The following is a 25,844-nucleotide window of genomic DNA, read 5'->3' as shown; positions in this document are numbered from 1 at the left end:
TGAGCACTACTACTTGGTAGTAATGTACTCCTCCTTCCCTTGGTATTAGCAATCACAGCTTTGACCTCTCAGCGTGTTATATGTTTGCTTAGGGGTTGTGGTTAAAGGCATGTCTAGGGGGTAGGGTTTCGGATTTGTGGAAAAAAGTAACATCAAGTGAGAGACAGAGGGATTTGGGTTTGAGTTATATTTCTTACACCTAAATGATGCACATCTTCCATCCTCTTACGGTGATTGATGTCACGCTCTTTTAAGTCTGGCAACCATGAGCATTTAAATAATATCCTGAGAAAATTATAACATAAAGGCTGCTTTTTCTATCATTTGAGCTATGCATTAAACTATAATGGTGCTGTTACATGTACAGAATAGCAGAATGCTGAACCTTCCCTTCTCAGTCATAAGATGCTTCCAACACACCTTTGCACTGTAGATAGGATTACCAGTTAGGGGGAGGTTAGGTGCATTATTATGAATTATAAAAATATTGCAATTTCACGTTGGGTAAATGTTCAGGTTTCTTTACATTGTCCCAGTGATTTCTATTGTTGGTTTGTGGTTTTAAGGACACGGCTTCATAGTTTTTAGTAGTTTGCTAACCATTGGTAGGCATGCTTTCTTTTATTTATTAAGCTTTTTATCATTGCCCAAGAAAAAAAATCACACTCTTTATATCCATCAATGGTTAATTCATTTATTTAATATATTGTTTTCCTAATTTTATACTTGGGGAAAAATCTTGGGGAAGTCTACCCCCTTTTGAACTTACGTTGGACAGGACTGGATATTGTGTGAATTAAATACTAAATAGCCTCTTCATAGTTCATTTGTTTTAAATAATCACAATATAACATTTACTGAAACGTATGTGTGACCGTGCGTCTTCCTGGTCTCTGAATAATGTGAGAAAAATGTTCAAAACCATTCAGATTAATTAGTATCAAAAGAGACATATAATTTCTTGACTGATAAGAAGTTTTTCTAGTAAGTCCATTATTTTAAGACCCCAGATGTGACTTGTTTTTTTTGTCATGTCTTATGTTAACGATAACCTTATGCCTTTCCCATGCATGCCTAAATTCTCCTACCACTTCTCCTGAAAACCTATTCCATGTATTCACCAACCTCGTAATGAAGAAATATTTTATATCTTAGGCAATGTCCATCAACTTTTAGAGTAGATCTACGTTTTGGTGGCCAGTTTCTCCATGGACCTTTTGAGTTGGAGTACATATGTGAACTATAGACTCTGGGCCACACCAAATCTCTGGTGGCAAATAAATACAGGCCCAATATGATTTTGATTAGTATTTTAATGATACAGTATGTACATATGTAGGTACATGCATGTTAACTAGATAATGACCAAGTGTTTCTATGTATGTAAAACAATGTACGCCAATTTCAACTATTCACTATAGTCATCAGATCTGTTGTGAATATGGTTTTAGTTAGAATGACTAAGAAGACAACGCAAGGATCACTTCTCTACTCTAGCTGGGGGTACCATAGGAGCTCCATGTCCACCATAGCAAGGTAAGAGTAGCAGCATAGGCTGTAAAGAGAATGAGATAAGACCGGAATAGAAGACTGTCTAATTTGTAGCAGAGACGTAGCCAACGAGTGTGCCAGAGTTCCTCTGATTCCATCTCTTCCATGTAGGAGCGGATTGACGTGACTTCTTCAAGGATCTTTTCCATCAGTGGGTCAGCTGATACTGTAGGCCCGGGAAACTCTATATGTGCTGCATCAAACAAATAAACAGTTTAATATAAACAGACCGCTTACATCACAAACAAAAAAAACCATTTAATTTAGAAAGGTTAATTCACTCAAGGCAGGAGAGTTAGCAAAAAAACGCATAAAAAAATATTTCTGTTAAGTCAAGGAGTGGGGGGAAATTCTCTACGTGAAACACTGTATGTTGTAAGAAAAATTTATGGGGCGACATAAGTTATGCTATTACTGCTATAACATTGCCGGAATACCTTATTAAAGGTATATATCTTGGAGTATTAGTGTGGCTTTTGCTAAAAATTTATACACTGTGCATATGATCTATTGCAAAATGCAGGACTATTAAATTAACTATTTCTCATCATCTGACCTAGTGGTTTTATAGTAACAAAAAAGCAGATGTTTTGGTTCATTTTTGCAATATATTTTTATTTTATTAATACTACACAATGGATTATATATAGATTTATGGTTAAGTGAAATCGTATAGGGTTGCTCTTGTCCTGCAGTATAAGATACCCTTCCTCTAGATTGTAAGCTTGCGAGCCGGGCTCTCTCCACCAAATGTATCGGTTTGTCTTAGTCTGTCAATTCTCGTCTTGTCATATCCCTTGAATTTATGTATTGTATTAAGCCCTGCGTAAACTGTTGGCTCTATATAAATAAAAGATAATATTAAATATAAGGAAGTTAATAGAAAAAAATAATAAAATATAAACTCAGGTTTGTTTTTTTCTTTATTTTCAGAGAACGATATGGAACCCAAGGCAGATCCTCTTGACTGACTGCATTCATTAACAATGGCTGAGAGGTGAGTGCTATGGCAGACTTTTTATTGAAATGAACTTAAAACATATCAGCAGTCAATCCAATTAGTGATCATTAAGGAATAAGATGACTTGCTAACCTTTTTTATATCAGAAAGTGTGCATTAAAAATGTGATACATTTTACTGTATATGGAACATGTATCTGAATTATTTGCCTCTTCAAATTTAGCATTCTCCTGCTTGTCTTCCATTTTGATCATTGCCAACATGAATGTTCAGACCTTTCAGACCTTAATATATAATAACATGCTATAAACGGTCATGTATACCTGATGTTTCGTTGATAGAACCCAAAGATGTGTCTTCTGTGTTGTCTTTCTTGTGGTCAAAGTTCTCCTTAGTTACCAGCGGACAACGGGACTCCAAGAGTCCTCCTGCCTCTTCCTTGTCCAGGTGAAGAAACTTTATCACCACAATAGATTTGCCAAGACTCAACACCATGAGTGCCATACAAACCACAAAGAATACTCCTAATATAAAAGAAGAACAACAGTTATTTATTCTCATGGTATTACATTCAATAAATGCTAATAGAGCCCTCAACAAATTTATGTTGGCAGATCATTTTAAGTATACTTTCATCACGTAAATAAATATAAACAGATTGCACGCATATGTTTGGATGTTTACCAAGGTGTAAGCGCTGTTTCGGTTATTCATAGTTGAATAGTAGACCAAGACTATATAATAATTAATTTATTCCCTGTCGGTCTAATTTTGGCTATTTTTAAGGGTCTTTTCAGAAACCACAAAGGGTGTAAAGGGGAACTCGAGGAACCGGATACACTTTAGGCTTTCTAGTGCCAAATGTTATATAACGTGTAATGCCAATACATACTTTTATTGCATTTGTCGCCCCTAAAGTTAACTTTTATTAGAAAAATCTGTATTTCCTGGGTATAATGGGTACACTGGAGCTTTTTGAACTGGGCAAAATAAGGGGCAGATGTGGGTAGGGGTAAAACTTCTGGGAACGTTCCAATGTCATGCATTAAAAAATAATGTTCTGGTGAACTTACCTATGAGGGGTACTCTTAAAGTAGTAGCTGGCAGTTCATCAGCCATATTAACCCGAAAGACAGTATACCCCACAAGAATACTAGTCTTAAACATGATCCTCGTGCCGCTGTTAGGAGGCAGGTAGAAGCTCATGAGATCCACAGTCATGAGCAAGATGCTTGGCATGAGAATGCTGACAATATACAGCAAGGGACGTCGACGAATAACTAGCTGAAAAAGTATATAATAAGTACGTTAGGTTCTCGAATTTAACACCAAGAGCAATAAGGAAACTGGAAATCCAGCTGCCAAGATCCACAACTAGGAAAATATTTTTATAAAAATGTTAGAGATACCCTAAAATCTTAATGTCCTAATTTCAAATATATTTAGCTACTGGGCCATCCATTTTTGGGGTAAGTGGCATGTCAGAAATCCATTTTTTGTCTTATGCTGTTAGCTGAAGACATGAAACTGACCTAACGGACACTTTCCCTCCTCCTTTTTCATTATGTACACCTAAATGTGTTTTTTGTTTTACATACAGGTGTAAAATATTAGAACACCTGGATTTGATGAATGGAAGCCATAGATATGTGTTGTTGGGTAGACTGTACCTTTAAGAGGCTGTCGGTACACTATTTAAAATCTCCGTCTGTGATAATGAAAAGAATAAATCTAATTGGAAATTTGTACATGATGAGTACACAGAAGATGAAATAGAAGCCCTACGGTGTTAGCCTAATTGCTCCGCTGCTCGTCTAACCTTCTGCTGGTTCGTTTGATAAGGTTCTCTTTATGATGCTATGAATTTCGAAAGCCCTCATTTATTCCACATATAATTCTCCATCCCTCACCCCCCACTCTTTATTTCACCCTCTGCTCATTTGTGAGCTGTTGTCGTAATGATAATGATTTTGCCATTAAAGCTGAAATCACTGCTGCATGAGAGAACGCGGTCCCCAGCCGGTCATTCATCTCTCGGTGTTATGTGTGGTTAACTAGTCTTGCCAGGGTCGTTGGCACCTCTGGACGCGCCAGATTCTCAGAAAGGAGTGTCAGCTCTCTAGATCGGTAATTGTGCATGTCTGGGGTGCACAGGTTAATTATAACATAATGGATACCATGAATTAGTATACACACACATTGTCCTTGGCTGTACACACTGCACTGCGCATGGTGTTGTGTTAGGGCCAGTTCCCACCCCACTCACGGTAGTGCCTACTCTGATACACCTCGTTGAATGCAGCGCCCGGTCCGTATGTAATATAACTGCTTAAACAGTTGGAAGACCTGTGCCAAAGAATATGTTTGGCTGGAAGGGAAGGATGCAGCTGAGTGTAATTGTATTCCAAGTATTCATTCCAGTACCCCGCAATTTATGTTATAGTTTGAGTCTGGATAGAAAGTCTCTAAACAATGTACTGTAAGATAGTTACGCTTTTCCGATGTGCATCATAAATTAAACCGGATGCAGCATAGCGCATGGCAACTCCGTTTGGACAAAATAACTTTGTAAATATATAGCCAATCATTATGCCTGCAACTGCTGAAAATTCATTGTATCTACTTTAAAAACATAGATTGACTGGTTTGTTCTGTATTCTGCGCTGGGGCCCAGAGAACGAAAGGGGACACTGCATGGGAAAATCTAAATAAAGATTGTAGTATTTGCTCACCCGTATACTTTCTGCCCCAAAGTAACGACGAATCAGAATGCAGATATTAGGAGCAGAAAATGTACCCTACGCATTTCTCTTGCCTTTCATGTTCCCTCTGCTATCTCCCCTTGGATTGAAGGTGAGCATTCTGATGTGCCTTCAGAACTGGGGTGCACTCGCTAGGCTGCCATGTATTCACTACTCAGAACATGATTCTGCCCTTTACTGCAGGTATCCACAGTTCTAGTAAAAGGTGTAGGTTAAGGAGGTTTTACTTTACTGAGAGAGTGGTAGATAAATGGAGCAGTCTCCCATCAGAAGCAGTAAAGGCTAATACAGTTTGGCAATTAAAACATTCATGGGATAGTCATGTGGCTATGCCAAAGAGGAAAAAAATACAAACTAGAGGAGCGCACAACCTAAAAAGCATAAAAGGTTTGTATATATATATATATTCAGATCTCTGGGTTACTGCTAGAATAATGACCATCAAGTACACAACACAACGCAAGAATTCAGCGCATACCCAGCGAATACCATTCAAACAGCAAACGAATAAGTCAATAGCAAACGAGTCAGAAGCCATCAAACAATATAATCCAGAAAAACAGTATATCTGAAGCTCGCAGTATGCACTGGCTTCCAGCTATTATCCTGCCAACCTGGGCAATTTTCTTTGTTCTCTGCCGGCGTATACGGCGTATATTACATCATGCTACATACAGGTAGGTCATCCCTAAATTCTAAAATGATGTCTTCATGTATTGGCTCCACTACCTTGGCAAGCTAGAAATGATTATAAACAAATACTAATAAACCATTTGTACCATTCAATGGATTACCTGTCATTCTAAAATGTTCTGTGCGCACAGATAGGTTTTTGTCGGTGCTGGCTCTTGATTATGTGTTCATTGTTATTGCCAAGTTTGGGTGCTACAAACTCTTTTGTACTACCTTGTATGTGAGACTATGTTTGGTGTGTTGACCAAGTAATTTTTATGTACTATATGTGGTCAATGATTCTTTGGAGAAGAGAACTGCTGGTTTGTGGCACTTGAGGTTGCCATTAACCAAATGTTTTCATATTCATCCCCTACTAAGATTGTTTTATTTTAAATGTAATTCTTCTAGAGAAAGAGCTTAGATCATACCCCAAGCTCTGGATATTATAATCTTCTGAAAACAAAAAGTGTCAGTTTTCCTCTTTGATCAATAATCTTAGTATGTTCTCCAAAGAAGACTTGAGGCATCTCTTGAGTTGTCCTACCCCCATGTTATATACCCTGTCATTTAATCTGTCCACATGCGTAGAAGTATTTCAGCCTAATCCTTCTCGCAGGTAATGGTGTGTGAGTTAATAGCCGTTCCCTGCGTTACTGTATGTACTGGTATCCTGTTCCATGATAATAATGAGGCTCTTTGGCTCATATGCAATTTAACGAGCTGTGGCATTTCAGCTTAGTGAAAAACGTTATCTAATGGTAATTTGGAACTGAACCACCTATTGGTCCTGGAGTCACTCAAACACTGTTGGTTTGATATTTATTTCATGGCTATGAAAATGTACAGAACTTAAATTAGTTAGTGAGCTAGTCCTCAAAATGTGTGATTAAAGCTAGCAATCCTTTCTCCCATTTTTAGCTTACACCGTCGCTTCTTACATCTATCGAGTCACCAACAGTAATCTTGGTTTACTAGGCCATTATTTTGCAAGGAGAAACTCAATTAATTATGTTGTAAATAGCTAAATGTTGGAACTATCGGCAGGAACGTACTGTAGTAGTAGCGCTAGTTTCCTAACAAAGCAGATCTGATATGTATAATGATTCATGAAGTATATTGTTCCAGAACCTTCACAACTAAATAACAAGAAGGTGAACAAACTCAACCTAGTTTCTTCCCAGATTAAATGAGAAACAACAGAGCCACGGATCCTTCTTAAGTAGCCTCATAACACCCACCTTCCTTGTAGGCTGAATGGTTCTTATCTGCCATAACATTTATGCACAATCTGGATCAATCCTAAACATTCTAGAAGAAATACTTCTCCAATGGGAATCCGTACTTTCTTCTTTGTGTGTAAATATCGTGTTTGACAAAGGGGAGTTGATCAAAGCTACTGACACTCATTGTAGTCCAAGATTAACCTGTGGGCAAGATGCCCTCATTCAGAAGAGAATGTGTGGAGAAAACCAGGAATTGTTCAGATTTGGGTTAAAACGCAATATAAAGCCTTCTCTGGACACCATTTATCAGGCACTTGAGTGGGAGGAGGGACTGCTTAGCCCTTGGGGTAATTTGACTATATATGGCCTCAATCCCCAATATTATGCTTTAGATAGGTGTTTTTGAATGGTATTCGATGGATATTGGCTGAATTCGTTCTTTGTTTTGTGTATGTATTGGTCATTATTATTCTAGCAGCAAGTTGGGAATTTGAATATGTATGCCTTTTGTGCTTTTGTGCTTTTTGTTGTGCGCTCCTTTATTTTTGTATATTTATTGTGCTAAACTAATGATGCTTACTTACATTAAACTTTACTTGTGCAAAACTGCCCCCGTGTGTGTGGAGAATCTCATAAGAGGATGGCACTTCAAGGAGTTCCCACTCCCCATCATTCAGAAAGATGCTCTTGTCTTCACTGATTTCCTCATAGCTCCTCCAGATGGAAAGATTCAGGTCGTTCACTAGTTTTAATATAAAAATGTGGGATTCATCAGATACATATGTGACGATAAAGTACTTGGGCGCAGTGGAAACATTACAATTAGTGTTTGTTAATGAAGAGTAACGGGTTCAGCAAGTAAAGGGCTTGGTGCTTATGGACAGCCCTAAAACATATGGCCACATTCTAGTAAATAATTGGGGATCTATTGCCTATTAACTAAACTACTAATCTACTAATCTAAATTTAACATTTAACTTTTGACACCCTTGAATCAGTCTCCATCTAGCTCCAAAATAAGCACTCCATATAAGCTGAGTTTGGGACCCAAGCCTGGTGAATCAGGCACGAATGAAAGGCTAAACCGCAGTACATTGATAGGTCCCTAGTGTTTTAATGCTTGCTCTTCTAGGTAGTAAAGAGATCTCTTACCTGTGTGCAAGCAGCTGCTGAAGGTGAGGCTGCAATTTTGAATATCAAAGGGGAAAGCATAGGTTTCCAGGTTACATGCAGAGACCACTTGCAGTGGCTTATAGTTTCGAATAGTTCCTACGGAGCTCACATAGACATAGGGCAGATCTGGAGCCTTTTCTTCTTCTATGCTGTAAAGTAAAGCAAATTTGAAATCACCAATTTGCAAAATTGGATTTCTGATTTTTTTTATATCATTTCTGTGCCCAATCTTTCAGGTGTCAAAATAGAATCCCTGCACTCTACGTTATTGTCGGTTAACTTTAGGACGGCTCGTACTGTTCTCTTTCTACTTTTGAAGTCTGTTGGTTCTGTTGTGTTGCTTATTATTAAAGGTAAAGTCTTACTCGCCCTCCCAGGCTGTCCAGTTGGACAAGCTGATTCTATTCAGCTTTAGTTGGACTCTATCCCTTCTAATCCTCATCAATGATCTACCTTAAATTGAACTCTAATCAGCACGAATCAGAATTCTGAGTGTCTGATGAATTCCCTTTTGTAAACACAACTGTAACAAGGTAAATATTAAATCAACATGGCAGCTATAAGATATGTTCAGGTCCAATATGTCCCACCTTCATGCAACCTATCATGCAACGTGCTCCTCATGTAAAAACAAACAAACCCCAGATGTCCCCATGTTTAAAAACCTGGCTTCCTTATGGTCTTCCCTAAAACAAGCCTGCTCTTCTTCCTGTCTTGCAGTTTTAACCCTTTATGACTTTATGACTAGTCCACTTACAATTCATTGATAACAATATCAGGAACCCAAATCGCATTGAGTGGCAAGGAAATTTCCTCAATTCCATCAAAATGTGTAGAGTTCCAGGCCAGGAAATCATCTTTCCATATCTAAATGCCAAGAATACAAAACCAACACATAAATGAGGTTGTGAAGCTAAAATTGTTGCAGGATGAAGCATCTGCCGTGTCGTGTACAGCAGACCTACATTCAGCCAGAGATACATATTTGCAGATAAAAGTTCCATTAGAGTAGTGAAAATAATATTGACTATTGCGATTTTAAAAGAGGTACCTGCACAAAAAATCTACATTTAATGCTGCAGAAAGTGTGGGTACCCAATCTTATATTTCTACTTATATTTTGTATTTATAAAGGGAGAGTGGAGTTTGTCACCAATATACAGGGTATTAGGTTACAAGAGGTCAGAAGTTACCTGACGATACCAGATACTGGTAGTTAGCTTCTGATTTTGTCCGTCCTGTTAACATAAAACAGAAGAAAGTGGTAACTTGTTACTTGTTACATATATGGATGAAACAATCGCATACATTCATGTGTGCATAGCTGAAACAACAACTAGTAAATCATTGAATATATGTTCTCTGATTATCCTGCTGGCCGTTACCCAATAATCTTTAATTTACTTTTATAATTTACTTTATTATCTTTTAAAGTATAACTGGGAAACCTCATGCTGGTTAAAAACAGAGCATGATTTGCTTTGATGAGACATTTCATAATTTCTACCTTTTGTCTAAGCCTAATAATCAACCATAACCAATAGAGCAAATAATAATGAACTGCCAATGGATCAACTGGACATCCACAAGACAAGTTTACACATCTGTCCTATGCAGTTAGGATGTCCTGTAAGACACTGTCCATGTTAGTTCTGTGCGTTGATTATGTCAACTCCGATGACATTCTGCCAAAAGCGTGGCATTACTTACGTGGCATACATCATCACTGGCCGGGTGCATGGCGAATACCCAGATTACCAAAGACTATTTCATTTCAATACATGATAGAAAGAGCTGGATTATTTCAATTTAAAAATAGAAAGCTAACATTAGTATAATTTCTAAACAGAGAATGTAAGAAGAATAAGCATAATACTAAATAATATGTCATGCAAAACTTAGACCTTAACGTTGTTATGTATGAATGACCCTGAGATCTCTGTTGATGTGATACTCTGGCATAATAGGAGCTTCTAAACCAATAAAGTTGCCATTTCTGCCACACTGGGAAACAGAACTGAAGAGGACATTCACGGAGGATCAATGGATAAGTGGGATTACCAACTTTCTGGCCAAATCTGGAAGATCCAATCACTGTGAAACTATCAGAAAATTACTATACAGGTGGTACAAGGTACCCTCCCGACTACACAAGATGTTTCCCTCAGTGAAGGAACGGCATTGGAGAGGATGTAGACGGATGGGTTCAATGGGCCATATTTGGTGGAGCTGCCTACTTACGCAGTCATGGTGGACATCAATTCATTCATTAATGGAGAAAATGCTGAATTGCAAGTTGGATATGGACATTGAAATGGCACCAATAGATGGCTTGCAAAGTTATTAATAGCTAAAAATTGGAAGGCGACGAGGGTCCCAGAGATGTCAATGCTGATAATTCTGCTTGTCTCCATAAGGCACCATAAGAAATACGCGCACAGATCCATAAACAGCACAACTATCGTTTGGAGCCCATGGAAGGAGTGATTGCTCCTAAACACTTCACCATGAGGGTGTTTGATAATTAAGACCCTGCAATCAAGCAACATAGGCCTAGGAACTAAATGCATATCAAACATGGTCCATTCGCAAACCACTTTTTCTCACTACTACCTTTATCTCTTCTATTTATCTATTCTTTGTCTTCTACGACATACTATACTCAAATGGAAAAAAATAAAAATCTGGTAATGATCTTAAAATGTTTCCCATTATAACATTTTGATTTAAAAATTATCGTTCTTCTACATCTCTCCATGAGAAGATCTGGTTAAGACCAGGCTAACTTTTTAATGGATTATTTGTTTACGTAAATAGCTGTTGCTAGTTTACCTTTGATGAAATGTAACGTCACCTTCAGATGACACGTTAAACAAATCACCAGTCTTTCCCACATTTTAATTAGTTCCTGAGCCATTAATCAGGATGCTGTGCAGAATGATATTATTACTCACAGGTTCAAAATGTTGTTCTCGGTAGATGTTTGTCTATTAGCCGGGTCTTGGTATTCACTGTAAGAAGGTATGGGTTATAATAACTCTAAATTATAATACTCTATAATAAAACTAAGAAATGTGATTTTCTGTATCCATAACTAGCCAACATACATTAAAAATCCCCAAGAGGGACTGACCGGTGCTGTGATGTATTTTATCATCTTAAAGTAACGGGTAAAAGTTGCATTTAAAAATGCGCATTTTACGTTGTTTTGGCTGCTGTCTTTTTAATATGTATAAAAATATCTGAAAAAAAAAGTTTTGTAAATATGAATTTCAAAAAGGACAGTTAAAATGGTATGTAATAGTATGATCTCTAATCATAAATAACTGGGTATGGCAGCATCAAACGTTACCTAAAAATGTCTGCCCATTTGCGCTTACATATTTAATTTGTGTAACCAAATTCTTCATTATGTCCCGTTGTTTATTTGCATTTTGTACGCTCAATGATTGTTTGTTCTGATTGTGGTAATAATTCGCTAAATATGCTTTATATGAAAATGGCCCGTTCTGTTATCTAATGAATACCACATTCATATTTAATCATAACATCCAAGTAAGTGTAATCTGTAAAGCTGTAAAATGGACGATGTAGGCGATTTTGGTTCTGCAGCTATTCAGAGCACAATATGAAGGAGTCCACTCACCCCCAGACCCTGAGAGGTGGTATAAAGACCCTTGGACTCGGGGTACAATTTTGAGAGTTGGGACCTGTCGCCGGCAGGTAGGCTCCTGCCAGGGGAGCGAGGGTCCTGAGCAGCGTGTACTCACCAGTGCTGCCCCAACAGCTCACGAATGAAGGGGGGCATTAATAGCGCCAGATTTAAAAATGGCATCCAGTGTATTCAGTCTGTGATTCCTGCCTGCTGTTTACTTGGATTCCTCCGTGTTTTGCCTACCACACTCAGTATTGAACTATATCTGCCTATACCTGAGCCTCCTCACTGCTGGGAGTCCCTGTCCTCTTAGCTTGGGGCTCAACTCCTTGCTAGGTGATTGAGGGCTGAAGAACTCCTGCGGTGAGCGCTCATTCCGTGACATCTCTAAGATCTTAAATGCATTTTTTTTTCTATGCAAGAGATACATTTTGTAACAGAGAAAAAAAAACTTTGTTAGTGGGACTTCTATGGATCAATGGGCGATAAATCATTATAGAGACAGATTACAAAAAAACGTTGAAAAATAACTTGACTTTGCTTACAACGTCTAAAACAGCGTGGATAAAGAGATCAATGTAGACTGTGGTGGCTTCGCTCCAGTTTTTCACCGGTCTCACACCTTTGTGGTAGTTGATCAGAAGGTGTTTTGTTAACTGATGTAAAGCTGAATTCTTTGTTTGAGGAAGGTCAGCAGACGAGGGTCCGGGGAGAGTAACTGTTAAAAGGAGAGTCTGAGGTTAAAGAAGACCTCATGTGATGGATAGAGCTCCGCTTTGCCTAGGATTGAGCTCAGTGAAGGCACAAAGAAGAACAAGTATGGTAGCTACACATGAGTACAACCTTTCCTGTCTCTTGTAGCCATGACTCCTACATTTTACAGCAGGTACCTAAACATCTATATGTAGTTTTGTGTAAATCCATCCCATACTGACTGGTAATAAATCAAGCTGGTTCCTTATATGTTTCATCTGGACTCAGAATCATAAATCAATATGTCAATATAGACCTTAAAAATAGAGTTTCCCACTGTTAAAATTGTAATGATTTCTTAAATAGAACAACAATTATGAAAGGTTGTGTGTACTCTCACAATATGGCTTAGATGATGTCATGTAAAGATGTTTTACATCACTGAGAGGGTGATAGACAAGTGGAATAGCTGCCCAGCATAAGTGGAAGAGGTTAATACAGTGAATGAATTTAAACATGCAAAGAAAAGGATTATACATATAATATATAGATTAATGCGTACATGAAAATAGGCATATTTGCAGATATAAATCATACACAAATGTAAATATCACACTTTATAACATAAGCTATATAACTATATAAGATCTGGCGATTTGCAAATTAATATAAGTACTTGGAAAGTGTCTGATGTAGGCTGAAGCATTTAAGTGCTCTCATTCATATTCCATTTAAATTACACACAAGTCCATTTTGAGATCCCCCCCAGGGAATTAATTTTAGTTTCTAGCATACAGGGATTATTTAAAGAAAAAGGGTGGAATGAATACTTTAAGGAACCTGTACCCTAATTATTTTTTGTCTTTAGAACAATATAACCTCATATTAAAACTTCAGTGTATTTGCAAAAGAAATATTATGTGCCTGTATGTAAGTAACTCAAAATCATAGTAAACACATGAAATTAAATTAACATTTGAACACACTTTGAGGAGTTCATTCTAGTTCAGGTTCCAAAATGATAAGTTAATATAGTTTTTATATTAGAGATAGCATATAATATATTGGTGTCCATTCCGCCATTGTAAATCAATAACAGCAATAACATATGAAGACAAATTAAACAAACCGTATGTTCGCTCATGGAGGAAAGTGGTAAATGTAGAGCAATCAGACGGAAAATGTCAGTGGTTTTTATGGTGACTGCTCCTGAAATATACAACTTTGCCTGAGAACTGCTCTTTATAAATATGATCCTTATCCTATGATTGATCATCTGCAGAGCAAGAACTGAAAACACTTCTGAAATAGTATCTATTGTTTCAAATATGGAAACCACTTTTTCTAAACACAATGTCACTTGCCACTAAAAGTATTTTGTATGATTAAATCGTTAACTTCGTTTTTCATAACTACGATCTATAATGTATAACAGAATGCAAGAACAGCTACTTATTGGCAAAAGTAAGTCTTACCTGAAATAAGTATTAACAACTTGGCTAAAGACTCCATCTCTAAATAAATCGTGGAATATGTGGCAATAAAATCACAGAGCAGAATAGGGATTTTTCATAGTCTCGGGAGCAGGTGTCGGATCCGGACCCACTGAATGTGTCTAAACTATCTCCAGCCAAAAGGAAAGTCTACGGTTACCTGAAAATTAGCTGGCTGTCCATCCAGCCTCCTCGCTCGAAGTAATCCCATTAAAAGTCAGATTTCATCTTGAGCCGAGGGGACCAAACCGTGAATACCACAAGAGTCCTTGGAAGACACCAAATGCACTGTTAATTAGATTTCGTGAAGATCCTTTACCTGTGGCTAAGGTCCAGCTCGTGAATATATTCCGGTAATCGCAGATTCCAAAATAGCATCTGTAAACTAAGTAGAAGAACCCATCTTGGTTCAATGTAACCTAATAATAGCGTAACTGCCGACGCTCCCTTCATTGTCTCGTTCTGATTCCTTTCTACATACAGATTGAAGACTTGATTTTTAAGTCTTACTAGACTACTATTCCATGTTAATATAGCTTATTATTCTAATATGCTTATGTAGGTAAGTACATACAGTATATTAACCCCTTAAGGACAATGGGCGGTCCCTAAACCCATTGAAAACAATGCATTTTGAGCCCGTACATGTACGGGCTGTGTCATTAAGGGGTTAAATATGCTTTATTATACATTATTCAACAAGCTGAGAAGTGAATACTTGTGTCAATTATTTTAACTTAAAAAAAATAGGCAAACATGTTGGTTTATTGTGTGTTCTGGTTGATGAGAAAAGTAGCTCAGTTCACTCTTCTATTATTTTTTTTTGGCTTGTTACCTATTCCTTCAGCCAGATTTCTTTACTCGGGTCATAGCTATTCCAATTCCCCGCTTCCCGTTCCCCTCATTGATACGAACACATCACATGAAAGATCAATAGACTGGCATGGGTTATGGGCCAATAAATAGCCAGTGCTTGCATTTATATCCATTATACTATGTATGTAGGCCAGCAATGATTTGGGTATGGGGCCGATTTATCTTAATGTTGCTTCTATATAATGTGTTTTTAAATTGTTCCCCTTCAAGCTTCTATTGTCTATATAGACAAAATGTATCCTTTAAATCATGGATCTCATTGTACAAAGTTATATAATCATATTTATCCCGTTTTATACATCTATATGGATGGATTCCACTAATTCTCCAATGAGCATACCCATCTAAATGTCAATCAGTAAAAGAATACGTCTATATATTCTAAATGCTTATATCCCTTCACACTCCCAAAACCCGTTAATTTTAATTAGATCAACACAGAGCTTTATCAATAATGGATTTATTTGCTCTAGACTTAAAAAAAAATGCGTGACCTTTATCAATAAAAATGTATTTGTGTTAAACATGGAGCAATCACCATAGCAACCAATAGCATGTTTCTGGTCAATCTACACCCCTGAGATGCTCTTTGTATATATACGGCTTTAGGTTTTAAAGGAGCATAAGTACGTTTCTGTGAGTCGTCATGTACATGTTGTTTTGGTAGAGCATCGGTTTACGGCCGTTGAATTTTATTTTGGGTGAGACAACCATAAATCCCAACAAAACAAGTCAGTTTCTTTCCGATAATTCTGAGTGTCTGATTGTTTTTTAAGAGTAATTAAACACTAATGACCCGTTCTCAGAACCACGGGAAAGAACAGCAAATTTCCACAGTTGATTAATCACTGAAATGAAAATGAGATATTTAATCAATGTTAGGAGTTGTTCTTTAAATCCCAGAATTTTAAAAGGCCCTGCAGTACATTGCATAGTCAGGGAAATGTATTATGTCGTAATGGCAACGACAGCCAGTATAATAGATGTTGTAATAAACTATTATAGCCACAGAGGCAAATGCGGAATAACACATTAGGAAAAGTCCCAGACCATAACTGATGTTATTTTCCCCATACTAAAATCAAGGCAATCGTTCTACTTCAGTTATGATCTCTGTAATCTTTTTGAATGGCTATTTGGAATTAACGTAGCATGCGGCTGTACTCGTGGCGGTAGCCCACAGGATGCTAAACTTTTTTCCTGTATGAAAAACATGGAGTCGCCTTTTTGGTCATAATCGCCATAGGCGTTACCATAGACACCAGACATAGTTTCAGCCCATTCCTGTTTCTTTGACATCTCTGAAATTTCATTTTGGCCCTTGGAGACAACATGTCTATCCAAAAAAGTAGGAAGACTTAACAGTAATTGATTGGATCTTCTGAATGGCTGGACATTGCAAGTCTCTAGCTTTGTAGAAGATGCTGCATTGTATAATAGCATTTAACACTGCGACTGTTGTTCCTGATACTTTTTGAGGTAAAATACCCATAAATATCAGCTTTCTCTGATTAATTACCGTCTTCTCAAGGTGTTTAAGGAAAACCGTACTTCTGGAAAAACTTGGGTAGGCCTGCCCCATGGACCAGTACTTGGCGAACCCAAGTGAGTTTACTGCACTGGGTACAATGGATTATTTGAGACCAATTCTCTTTCTAAGGTTAGAGATGGTTTACTGGTCTTAGATCTAAGTGCATGAAGGTATGCTTCACAGATCCCTACTAAAATAAACAAGAGCTTACATGCTCCTTTCAGGCAGTGGCTTATTCTGGCCTAGGCCGACAGGTCCGGGGAGCCAATTGCCTTTTTGTGGGGTCAGGATCCTTGCAGTGCCACTGCTCGATGGGCTGGTTACAATGGAGATCTCCCCAACTGGCCCATTAAATACTGTGCCAAGTCATTTCTGCAAAGTGACCTTGGGGGCCGCAGTTTTGGATATCCCAGCTTGAGAACGGGAATCTTAATTACAATTGAATTAACAGCTTGTTTTCAGGCTGGCCTGGCTTGTTTGCAGCCCTCAATACCTGGAATCGTGCATTTCTGGGCTAGAAAATAAAACAAATCAGTACCATGGACAGTGACCCTCATAATACACCACAGACCCCAACCCAGGGCTATAAGTCTCTGTATACAAATTTACTATCTGCGGAAACGTGACTGCATCTATACATAATACAGGCTTAGAACCAGACAATGATATACAATTAAAGTAAAATAATGCCAAAGTAATAACATCAGTAGAAAGAGAGAATAAATTCACATTTTTTACTAAATTCACATTAGTCTATGTTCATACTCCAATTCTTTTTATATCTCGATAAACAAAAAGCCACATGTATTGTGGATATTACTTTAGCATCCTTAGTGAACGCCATATCATACATCGTCATATTTAAATTAAAATGAATGTATTTACAAGCCTAGAATTCACGATTATTGCTCGGCACCAGCCTCTGTGACGAAGTGCTGCCATCTGCTGAAATAACCGCTGAATCTGCAAGCTCAGGGACTGATACTAATAACTAAATGTGACTTTCTATCAATGGTACGGATACTGAGTTTACATTGGTTAATACAAAAATGCTCGTTTTATATAAAACTAATGGAAATTCCTGTATTGTTAAAAAATCTGTAAACACAAACAAATACCTATTAATATATCTGAATCTAATTGAATTCCTTTTATTTCCACACATGGTAATGGAAACTACAGCTTTGCTATAAGTGGTTTCTGTCTTGGTGCAGACATTAAAAGCAAATGGAATTTGATATATCTATATATATAATGTAATTTATTAGAACAATCTTTACTAGAAAGTTTTGTAGACTAAATACATAATAAATATGTAAATATTACAAAATATACCAGAGCTGGGAGAAAGAACAAATATTTGGGCTCAGGATGACAAATGGCCCTTTAGAACTGGGAACTTTGTACTTAAAAACTTATTCCAGTTCCACTTTACTTATTGTACTTATTCCACGATCTGCAGTGGAAGACATGGGGTTAAAATCTAGCTACCGCCATGGCTGGACCATGAAGCTTCCTTCTGCAGTCAGTCTTTATTCTTAGTACATAATATAAGCTAGATCCCAAGGAATGCCGGAGTCAAGTTTTACCTGAATTAGAAATGAATTCATTATAGAAGCGGGATTTTAGAAATACATTACTGGTGATGTTTTTTGTTTCCAATCTTTGTTATCATAAAAATAGAAATAATGTTAATCATGCAGTGCTTGATGAAGGTACTGATAAAAAGATATGACTGTAGTAGTCTGATAATCATTTCAGGGCCGCTACATATAAAACCAAATAATTAAACAGAATATACGGTATCACCCAACCAGTAGTTTTTGGCTTTTTCTGCTTTGGTATTATAGATTTTAATGTGCATTGTTAGCAGATGAAGTACTCCACAAACCACAGGTTACTAGGAATTAGATGTCTAAGAGGCTGCTAACTTTGAAATGGTAAATAGATTGTAACAAGGAAGCGCTGTAAGTGAGCAGACTGGCGGAAATTGTGTGACAGGCGCATGTTCTGAGCTGTGAATACGACAATAACAACATATCGACAAGGGCAGAAAATCATTGGGGAAACGTAAGAGATGAGATTTTGCTTAGAGCTTCTTTCCGTTGATGAATTCATTTTTTCCTCTTTTGTATTTTGATATCCCTGAAAAAATGGTGATTTTTTTTTACCATAATAGAAGTCAGGTTTTTATTTCAAAACAGACCTCAATCCTGTGATATGATTAAAACCCTATTTTTCAATTAATTTGCTGAGTTCAGGAGACAACACTTTACTGGATGCCAGAATTCTTTTATTTATTTTTTATTTGTTAACTAAAATTAATGTTTTATCTTAAATCATTATACTTGGGATTCAGCCAAAAGACTCTTTTGAAATATTATTATTATTATTATTATTATTATGTGATTTACTTTAATACATTTTGCACGTATATGTGGTTGCTTATCTGGCTACATATGCCTTTTTTACACAAGATATCTGTCACTTTTCCTATATGTTCCGTGGCGCAGTTCAGAACATAAAATAAACCTACTTAATGGATCTTTGGCTTTCTCTCGCTAATTCTAATACAGGAACATTATATAATATCAAAAGGCAGCATGAGCCTCGAATGTGTGCAGACAGCAGGAGGTGCATTGGTAGGTGGCCCCAAAATATATATAAATATAAAAAATGGAGAAGGGGGCAGGAACATGGCTTGAAGTGCTATATTCAGGGACGGTTATAACTTTTGGCCAAAGGGGCAGCCGTGCCCAGGCCCAGGCTTACCTTAGGGGCCCACAGGCTCTGTCCTTCAAGCCCCCTGTTGTGTTTATGAGCTGTTCCATGTTAACCACCAGAGAGAACTATATAAAGCACTCTTCATGGGGATACGGAGGAGGCCCCTAATGAAATTTAGCTGCTGACATATGCGCTTGTTAGTGTGGACGGTATTATATACACAGAGGGGATTTGTTAAGGTCACTGCATACCCCCCAAAGTGGGGCACCTTCCACTGGGGGCTTGGTAAGTTTTCCCGGAGATATTGTCAAGAACGAGTTAAATACAAAAATGCACTCTTCAAGACTGCGCTCTCAAGCTCACTTATCACACACGGAAGATCTTTGGCCCCGTGGTGCATTTGTGGTGGTTTTGCTGAAATACCATTGCTGTCACCTTCTTTTTTCCCACTATACCTACGCTTCCCTACACCATAGAGGATTATTGTTAGTATGTAAATATTATTAGTATTTTAGTAAATCTGTGACAGAACACCATCCCCATGAGATCCCTTTGCATCAATTATCTTTCTCTGCTGTTGCAGAATACTGTCTGGCATTTGGATGAGCTCCTTCCGGCCCCCTACCTATTTCCATAGCCAGTCTGCAGCTGCGTCACTGAATATTGAGTTCTCAAGCTCATGTATCATACACAGTAAAACATCTTGTGTCCGTGGAGGTGCTTTTGGTGGATGTTTTACTGAAATATAACTATTTTATTGTTTGGCCTTAGTTGTTCCAAGATTATAGGACTATCTACAGCCCTTTCTTCCCAAACAGAAAGGACTCCGTCTAGCTGTTTCTTATAGGTGGCATCTAGCTCACTACTGGCATGTTTAAGGCATCCACGATGACAGGACTCAGGTCCTTTCCTTTTTCTATTTTGGATGACATTGTTGGCCAAGTGTATTGAAGTCAGCTTTCTCTTTGTCTCTGCCTTACCCAGCTCTGTGTCCCATACAAAGATAATGGCTTCAGAATGCCTCCTGTGGTGGATGAGCCAGAGGGACACGGTCTGGATGCTCAACTCATTGTTTTTCATCTCTGAGAGCTTCTCCTCCATACTTACTTTTGAGAATAAAGACATTTCAACTAACACAAACTATTCCAAAAGATCTACTCCTGATTTGTAAAGCCAAGCTTGGCTGCTCAAACGATTGTGAGTTGTAGGTAAGCTGTGTGGTAGCCATGTGATAGCCTCTTATCTGTTAAATTTTGTCAACAAATATTGGTTGGTTAAGCGTTATGGAATCTTTAATGATGGCCCGTCTTAACGTTAAAGTAGGAACTAAGAAATTCTACTTCTTAACCCTGATTAGAGTTTGAAATGTTGTTGTATTGACATTGCCCTATATTTAATGTTGATTTACAGCTAAATTTAATCACTACTAATAATAATAATAATAAATAATCCATACCTATGACTAGAAGCCAGTGTCAGAGCAGTGCAAATTAAACCTTTTTATCTCAGCAATTTCTAGCAATCACAAAAAACTTTGATTAAGTTTGTTCTTTCTTCATGCTTTCAATAGCAAAGTGTGGAAGAATAATAAAGGAAAATTGGAATTTGGTCTTGTTACTGGTTGGTAATAATAAGCTGCCATTTCTTAACAAAAATATAACTAGATCACAAATATTGGAAGCACTATTTTCTCAATAACAGATTTTCATGGAAATATCCTTTAACTATTGCTCCTTATATTAGACTTTTCTAATGGATCTGTGCCCCCCCCCCTTGGGATTAAATACTTAGCTACACAACCTGCAATATAATAACTAACAGTAAAATTGAATTAACTTGAAAAAATACTTAGTCCAGTTCTAATTAAGTCAGCATTGTAAGGTTCAGTGATTAACAAATAACAGAGTCATTCCTAAGTAGATGCAATCAATGCTAACTACATATACAGGAAGAGTAGCTGATGCCTATTGTATAGACAACCAACTCTTCAGTTACAGTAACAATAGACCAACACCACTCAATAACTAATCAGGCTTCATTTGCTGTAAGTGAGTTCATCTAATGATTCCTTGAAACAGCCGTGTAAGTACTTTTAATGTACACAGAACGACATAGCATAGCTGTGCGCTACAGATCTATTATAAGTATGGTTCTTCCTGTGCGTGGACTGGTTGTTTAGGCGTTAAAATGACGTGAACGTTGTGGATCATAAAGCGTTTAATTGTATACATTTAAAATAATTAAAATGGCTTTGCCACCTAAAAATCTTGTAATTAATGAAAATATATAATAGCATCTGCCCGTATATATCTTGATATCATATATATACATCATAACATTTTTGTTAAGCTTTCAGAACTACCTTCAAGTGGAAGCCAACATGGTAGTCGTATGCAGGAACTTGTCCTATGGAGTTATATGGAGCTGTTAATAAAAGATTACTTTCACACCAGGTGCTGTGTGACCATGGTTGGACGCTCCATGAGGCGTATGGAGCTGCCTAGGCGATTGCCAAATGGCCATAAAAGTCAACCCATAGGTCAATTAAGAAGATCTGACATATTCGCAGATCAACCCACTGTGTGCAGTGGAGCATGAACCAGTTCAGGTAGGACTCCAAAGGACGTAATATACCGGTGCTCTGTACATGCTGTGGGGTAATTCATAATTGAAACAATGTAATCCTATTTAATCCCATTAATCAGTCCATCTCTTAATAACAACAGAGGTGACATGACAACCGTAACTGGAGGAAGATGGCCAACATGATTTTTCTTTTTCTTCAAAAAAACTGGGGAGAGTACCTGATGATGGAAACACAGGCTTGGAAAGTTCTATTAAACTTAATGTCCACATTAGCAAGTTTCTCCAAGCAACATACTTTTCAGGGTCAAATCTTATTTCATCTGGTAGATAAACTAGACAATGCTTTCCCAACTTCCATTGGTGGCAGAACCAGCGAAGCTTTCCTAATCGGTATGTTTTTTTGTCTGACGATGGAAAAGTTCTGATGACCTATTGATCCACCCAACACAAATTTCCCAGTATAAGGTAGGGCATCAGATAAAGCCATGTATCTAATAACTGACTGCAGTGAAAGATGGTATAATATTCATCGCAAATGTGGACTAATGTCGTAACATCTCATTCCCAGTTTCAATCTATAACTCTTAGCACATATGAAATAGAATTAAATGTTCAGTACTTTCCATGAATTATGTATTGTGGGTAATATGTCCAAAGTCCTTTCTGACATTGAGTGTTTTTAATGACTTCTAAACCCACAAAATATTTCCTTTTTGTGGTTTTTAAGTGTAGTGAGTGTATTAGGTGTATGATAAATTATCATTGGCTGTAGTGTACCTGTTTATGGATATAAAAGACTACCCTTTTTCACATGCATGGCCAACTGATGTCCATCATCTACCGTGAAAAATGAAATTAAAATATAAATCCATAATCTTCTGCCATTATTGCGTTATGTAGTAACCTAAGATGCTGTGTTCTTGGAAGGGCTCTTACAGAGCCAATAAACTTTTAAACAAGTTCTTCATTAGTGAAATATTTTAATTAAGTTGGCTTTGGAATTTTGTGGAAATTGATGCATTTTTAAGTGGTTTTTCCATTGAAATATTGTTTGATCTGTATATAGTAATCAAGCAAGTTGTCATTTTTACTGAAGGTATACAGTAAGTGAGGTTGGCCAACATCACACACACACACACTGACATTTCAGTAAATAAACTTTTGATTAGTAGATTTAATTTGAATTTTTGTTCCAGATTTAGTTTGAGCCCCTCACCCACCGACTCACCCCAACTACACAGAATAAAATAAAACTATTCCGCACTGGCCATTTCAATAGTGTATTCATAGGACACTTATAGTGTATTCGTACTGTACTTATAGTGTATTCATAGTACACTTATAGTGTATTCATAGTGTATAGTGTATTCATAGTGTATTCATAGTTTATAGTGTATTCATAGTGTATTCATAGTGTATTTATAGTCTATAGTGTATTCATAGTGTACTTATAGTGTATTCATAGTGTATTTATAGTCTATAGTGTATTCATAGTGTACTTATAGTGTATTCATAGTGTATTTATAGTCTATAGTGTATTCATAGTGTACTTATAGTGTATTCATAGTGCATAGTGTACTTATAGTGTATTCATAGTGTGTAGTGTACTTATAGTGTATTCATAGTGTATAGATAGCGTATTTACAGTCTATAGTGCAGTTATAGTGTACTTCTAGTGTATAGTGTATTTATAGTCTATTCATAGTGTATTTATAGTACGGTATATAGTGAATTCATAGTGTATAGTGTATTAAGTGTACTTCTAGAGTATAATGTATTTATAGTGTATTTACAGTGTATTCATAGTGCACTTACAGTGTATTTATAGTGTATAGTGTACTTACAGTGTATTTATAGTGTACTTACAGTGTATTTATAGTGTATAGTGCACTTCCAGTGTATTTATAGTGTATAGTGCACTTCCAGTGTATTTATAGTGTATAGTGTACTTATAGTGTATTTATAGTGTATAGTGTACTTACAGTGTATTTATAGTGTGCTTGTACTTGTATTTGTGGTGAGCTGTTGCGGGACAACTGATTTTCTGGGTTTTTTTTTACATTCATGTTGCTATCTGTGTTGAGTTTCAAATAGACCCTTAAATCTAATTCACAGACGTCAGGGGTTAAAAGGGGTGTGCCTGTGGGCGTTATCAACAGAGGTCATGGCAGGAGACTAGGTCACAGGAGCCAGGGGGCGCGCTCACACTGGACAGGGCGCGAGCGCGCCCACTCTGTGCCAGGGAGAAGGGGAGTGTCCCCAGCCGCGCTCCGCCTCGCAGTGGGTGTGCGCGCGCACGTGTGGGAGCCTGTCCGGTAACGTGTGTCCAGCGACAAAACCCCCCAAAACAACAAAAACAAACACCGACAGTATGACCGCCGAGAGGCAACCGGACGGGGAGGAGGACGACGAGAAAGAGGCCAGCAGTGGAACGGACACTCATAACAGCACGGTGAGGAGACAAAGAGTAGGGGAGAAGGGGGCGTCAGAGGGAAGGGGGGCGGGGAGGAAGTGGAGGACAGGTGAGGAGGGCAAAGGAAGGAAGTGTGAGGGGAAGAGAGAGTTTTGTGTTTGGGGATAATATGATGAGTCTGCACAAGATATATTATATAGTATTAGTTATTGGCTGGTGTATGCCGGTGACCGGTTACTTCCGTTCCGTATTCCGCTGTCTGAGGTGAAAGTCACGCTGTATACCTCATGCTGTCCCGGTCTCTTTCTATTAGAAGGGATATCTGTATTTGGTGACACATAGTCATTAGACAGAAACGTTAACAAAGTGCGGGGGGGGGGTAACAATTATCTAAAACTGGAGGGCCAGAGGTTTATGTAATGTAAGTAAGGTTTACTTCACTGGGAGGGCAGTAGCTAAATGGAGCAGCCTCCCAGCAAAAGTGGTAGACGCTAATACAGCCAGGGTATTTAAGCTTGTGTGATAGAGGCATAAAACATACCTCAGCCTAAGATGAGCTCAAGGGCTGAATGAGGTCCGAGTCCTTAACGCAGGTGACAGCCGGCAGACCAGACTGGCCGAGAGGGTCCCATCCTCCATGACAATGTTCTAGAATTTATTGTAAACAGCGTTCGCATGGTTTACCCGCTTTGCTCTGTAGTCTCCTTTATTAACTGTCCTTTTTCCCCAATCTCTTTTGGCCAATGTATGTTTTAGTCTCCCTATCTGTCTTTATGATGAGCCGACTAGATGGTCCTTCTATGTCGTCAGATTCTATGTTTAGTTGGTCATTTTACTTTCTAAAGCTAAAGCGACATCACTATTGTATACTTGATAATCAGGTATTTGTGAATCAGCTACTGTTGGATTCACAGACAGAACCGAGCAACTGGTCATGTGGCTCATGTAATTATGAGTTGGGTCATGACAGCTGTCTAGTAATAGTCTCCCACCCAGATGGCAAAGACTGGAGAAAAGATCCAGCCATTTGGCTCACTCGTGATGAGATATCTGCAGAGAAACTGCAGCGACAGGAATGCTGAAAGAATGCTGTTCCCAAACGGACATGACGTCGGGTGCCCCAAGACTGCCAACAGTGTGGGTTCTGATGGCGGATCTTCAAAAAGGAGATCACTGAGCCATGAGCTGCCGGTACTTTCACAGACCCGGGCAGAAGGATCTTGCCCTCCGTAGACCTTTTCATTTTATTTGTTAAAATAACCATGCATTTAATGATGCCCCCAAATACTAAGAGACAGAGACACCCATAGAAGCGATGAATGTCGTGTGTTTGAGGTGTCAGTTTTTTTAATAGATTTTATAATACAGGTACAACTCCGGAGCATTCTTCGCAGAGTAATGCAGGTACAAAGGGGAAAGGAACAAAGACAAAAAAGGATATAGAGTAAAATTGGTCCAATACTCCTGAGCGGGAGAATATGGAAGGGAGAGCAAGGGGCGGGGGGGACAGAGAAAAGGGAATGAAAAA

General features: G+C 37.9%; 2 protein-coding genes across 5 annotated transcripts in view; one reads left to right on the top strand and one right to left on the bottom strand.

Annotated features, from left to right (window-relative positions):
* Window positions 1-1,301: 1,301 nt before the first annotated feature.
* Window positions 1,302-20,418, bottom strand: HTR3B (5-hydroxytryptamine receptor 3B). The gene is made up of 9 exons (XM_053452448.1): window positions 20,116-20,418; window positions 12,546-12,734; window positions 9,539-9,583; window positions 9,103-9,212; window positions 8,325-8,494; window positions 7,757-7,914; window positions 3,586-3,796; window positions 2,836-3,036; window positions 1,302-1,744 (listed from the first exon to the last, which is right to left on the bottom strand). Exons 1-9 carry the CDS (start codon window positions 20,416-20,418, stop codon window positions 1,494-1,496), a joined length of 1,638 nt encoding a protein of 545 aa, XP_053308423.1. The 3' UTR covers window positions 1,302-1,493.
* Window positions 20,419-24,117: 3,699 nt separating this feature from the next.
* USP28 (ubiquitin specific peptidase 28) overlaps window positions 24,118-25,844 on the top strand; it is a 32,662-nt gene continuing 30,935 nt past the window's right edge. For 3 of the 4 annotated variants that reach the window (XM_053451579.1, XM_053451577.1, XM_053451576.1), the window contains exon 1: window positions 24,118-24,355. In XM_053451579.1, the coding sequence (XP_053307554.1) occupies window positions 24,275-24,355 (81 nt within the window). In that variant the 5' untranslated portion in view covers window positions 24,118-24,274. The remainder of the gene's footprint in view (window positions 24,356-25,844) is intronic. The other variant, XM_053451578.1, reaches the window with a different exon arrangement.

Source organism: Spea bombifrons, chromosome 12, assembly GCF_027358695.1.
Source record: "Spea bombifrons isolate aSpeBom1 chromosome 12, aSpeBom1.2.pri, whole genome shotgun sequence".
In the NCBI taxonomy this organism is placed as follows: Eukaryota; Metazoa; Chordata; class Amphibia; order Anura; family Pelobatidae; genus Spea; species Spea bombifrons.
The sequence above is the reverse complement of the archived record's forward strand: the minus strand, read 5'-3'. Positions and strand labels throughout refer to the sequence as shown.

Bases quoted from the DNA above. Each gene is read 5' to 3' on its own strand.
- HTR3B (XM_053452448.1), bottom strand. From the start codon at position 20,418: ATGGAGGAGAAGCTCTCAGAGATGAAAAACAATGAGTTGAGCATCCAG. The intron at 9,584-12,545 runs GTAAGCAAAGTC...TTATGTTAACAG, and splicing joins TCCACGCTGTTTTAGACGTT to GACGGACAAAATCAGAAGCT. The intron at 3,797-7,756 runs GTAAGTAAGCAT...ATACTTTTTCAG, and splicing joins TTGCACAAGTAAAGTTTAAT to CTAGTTATTCGTCGACGTCC.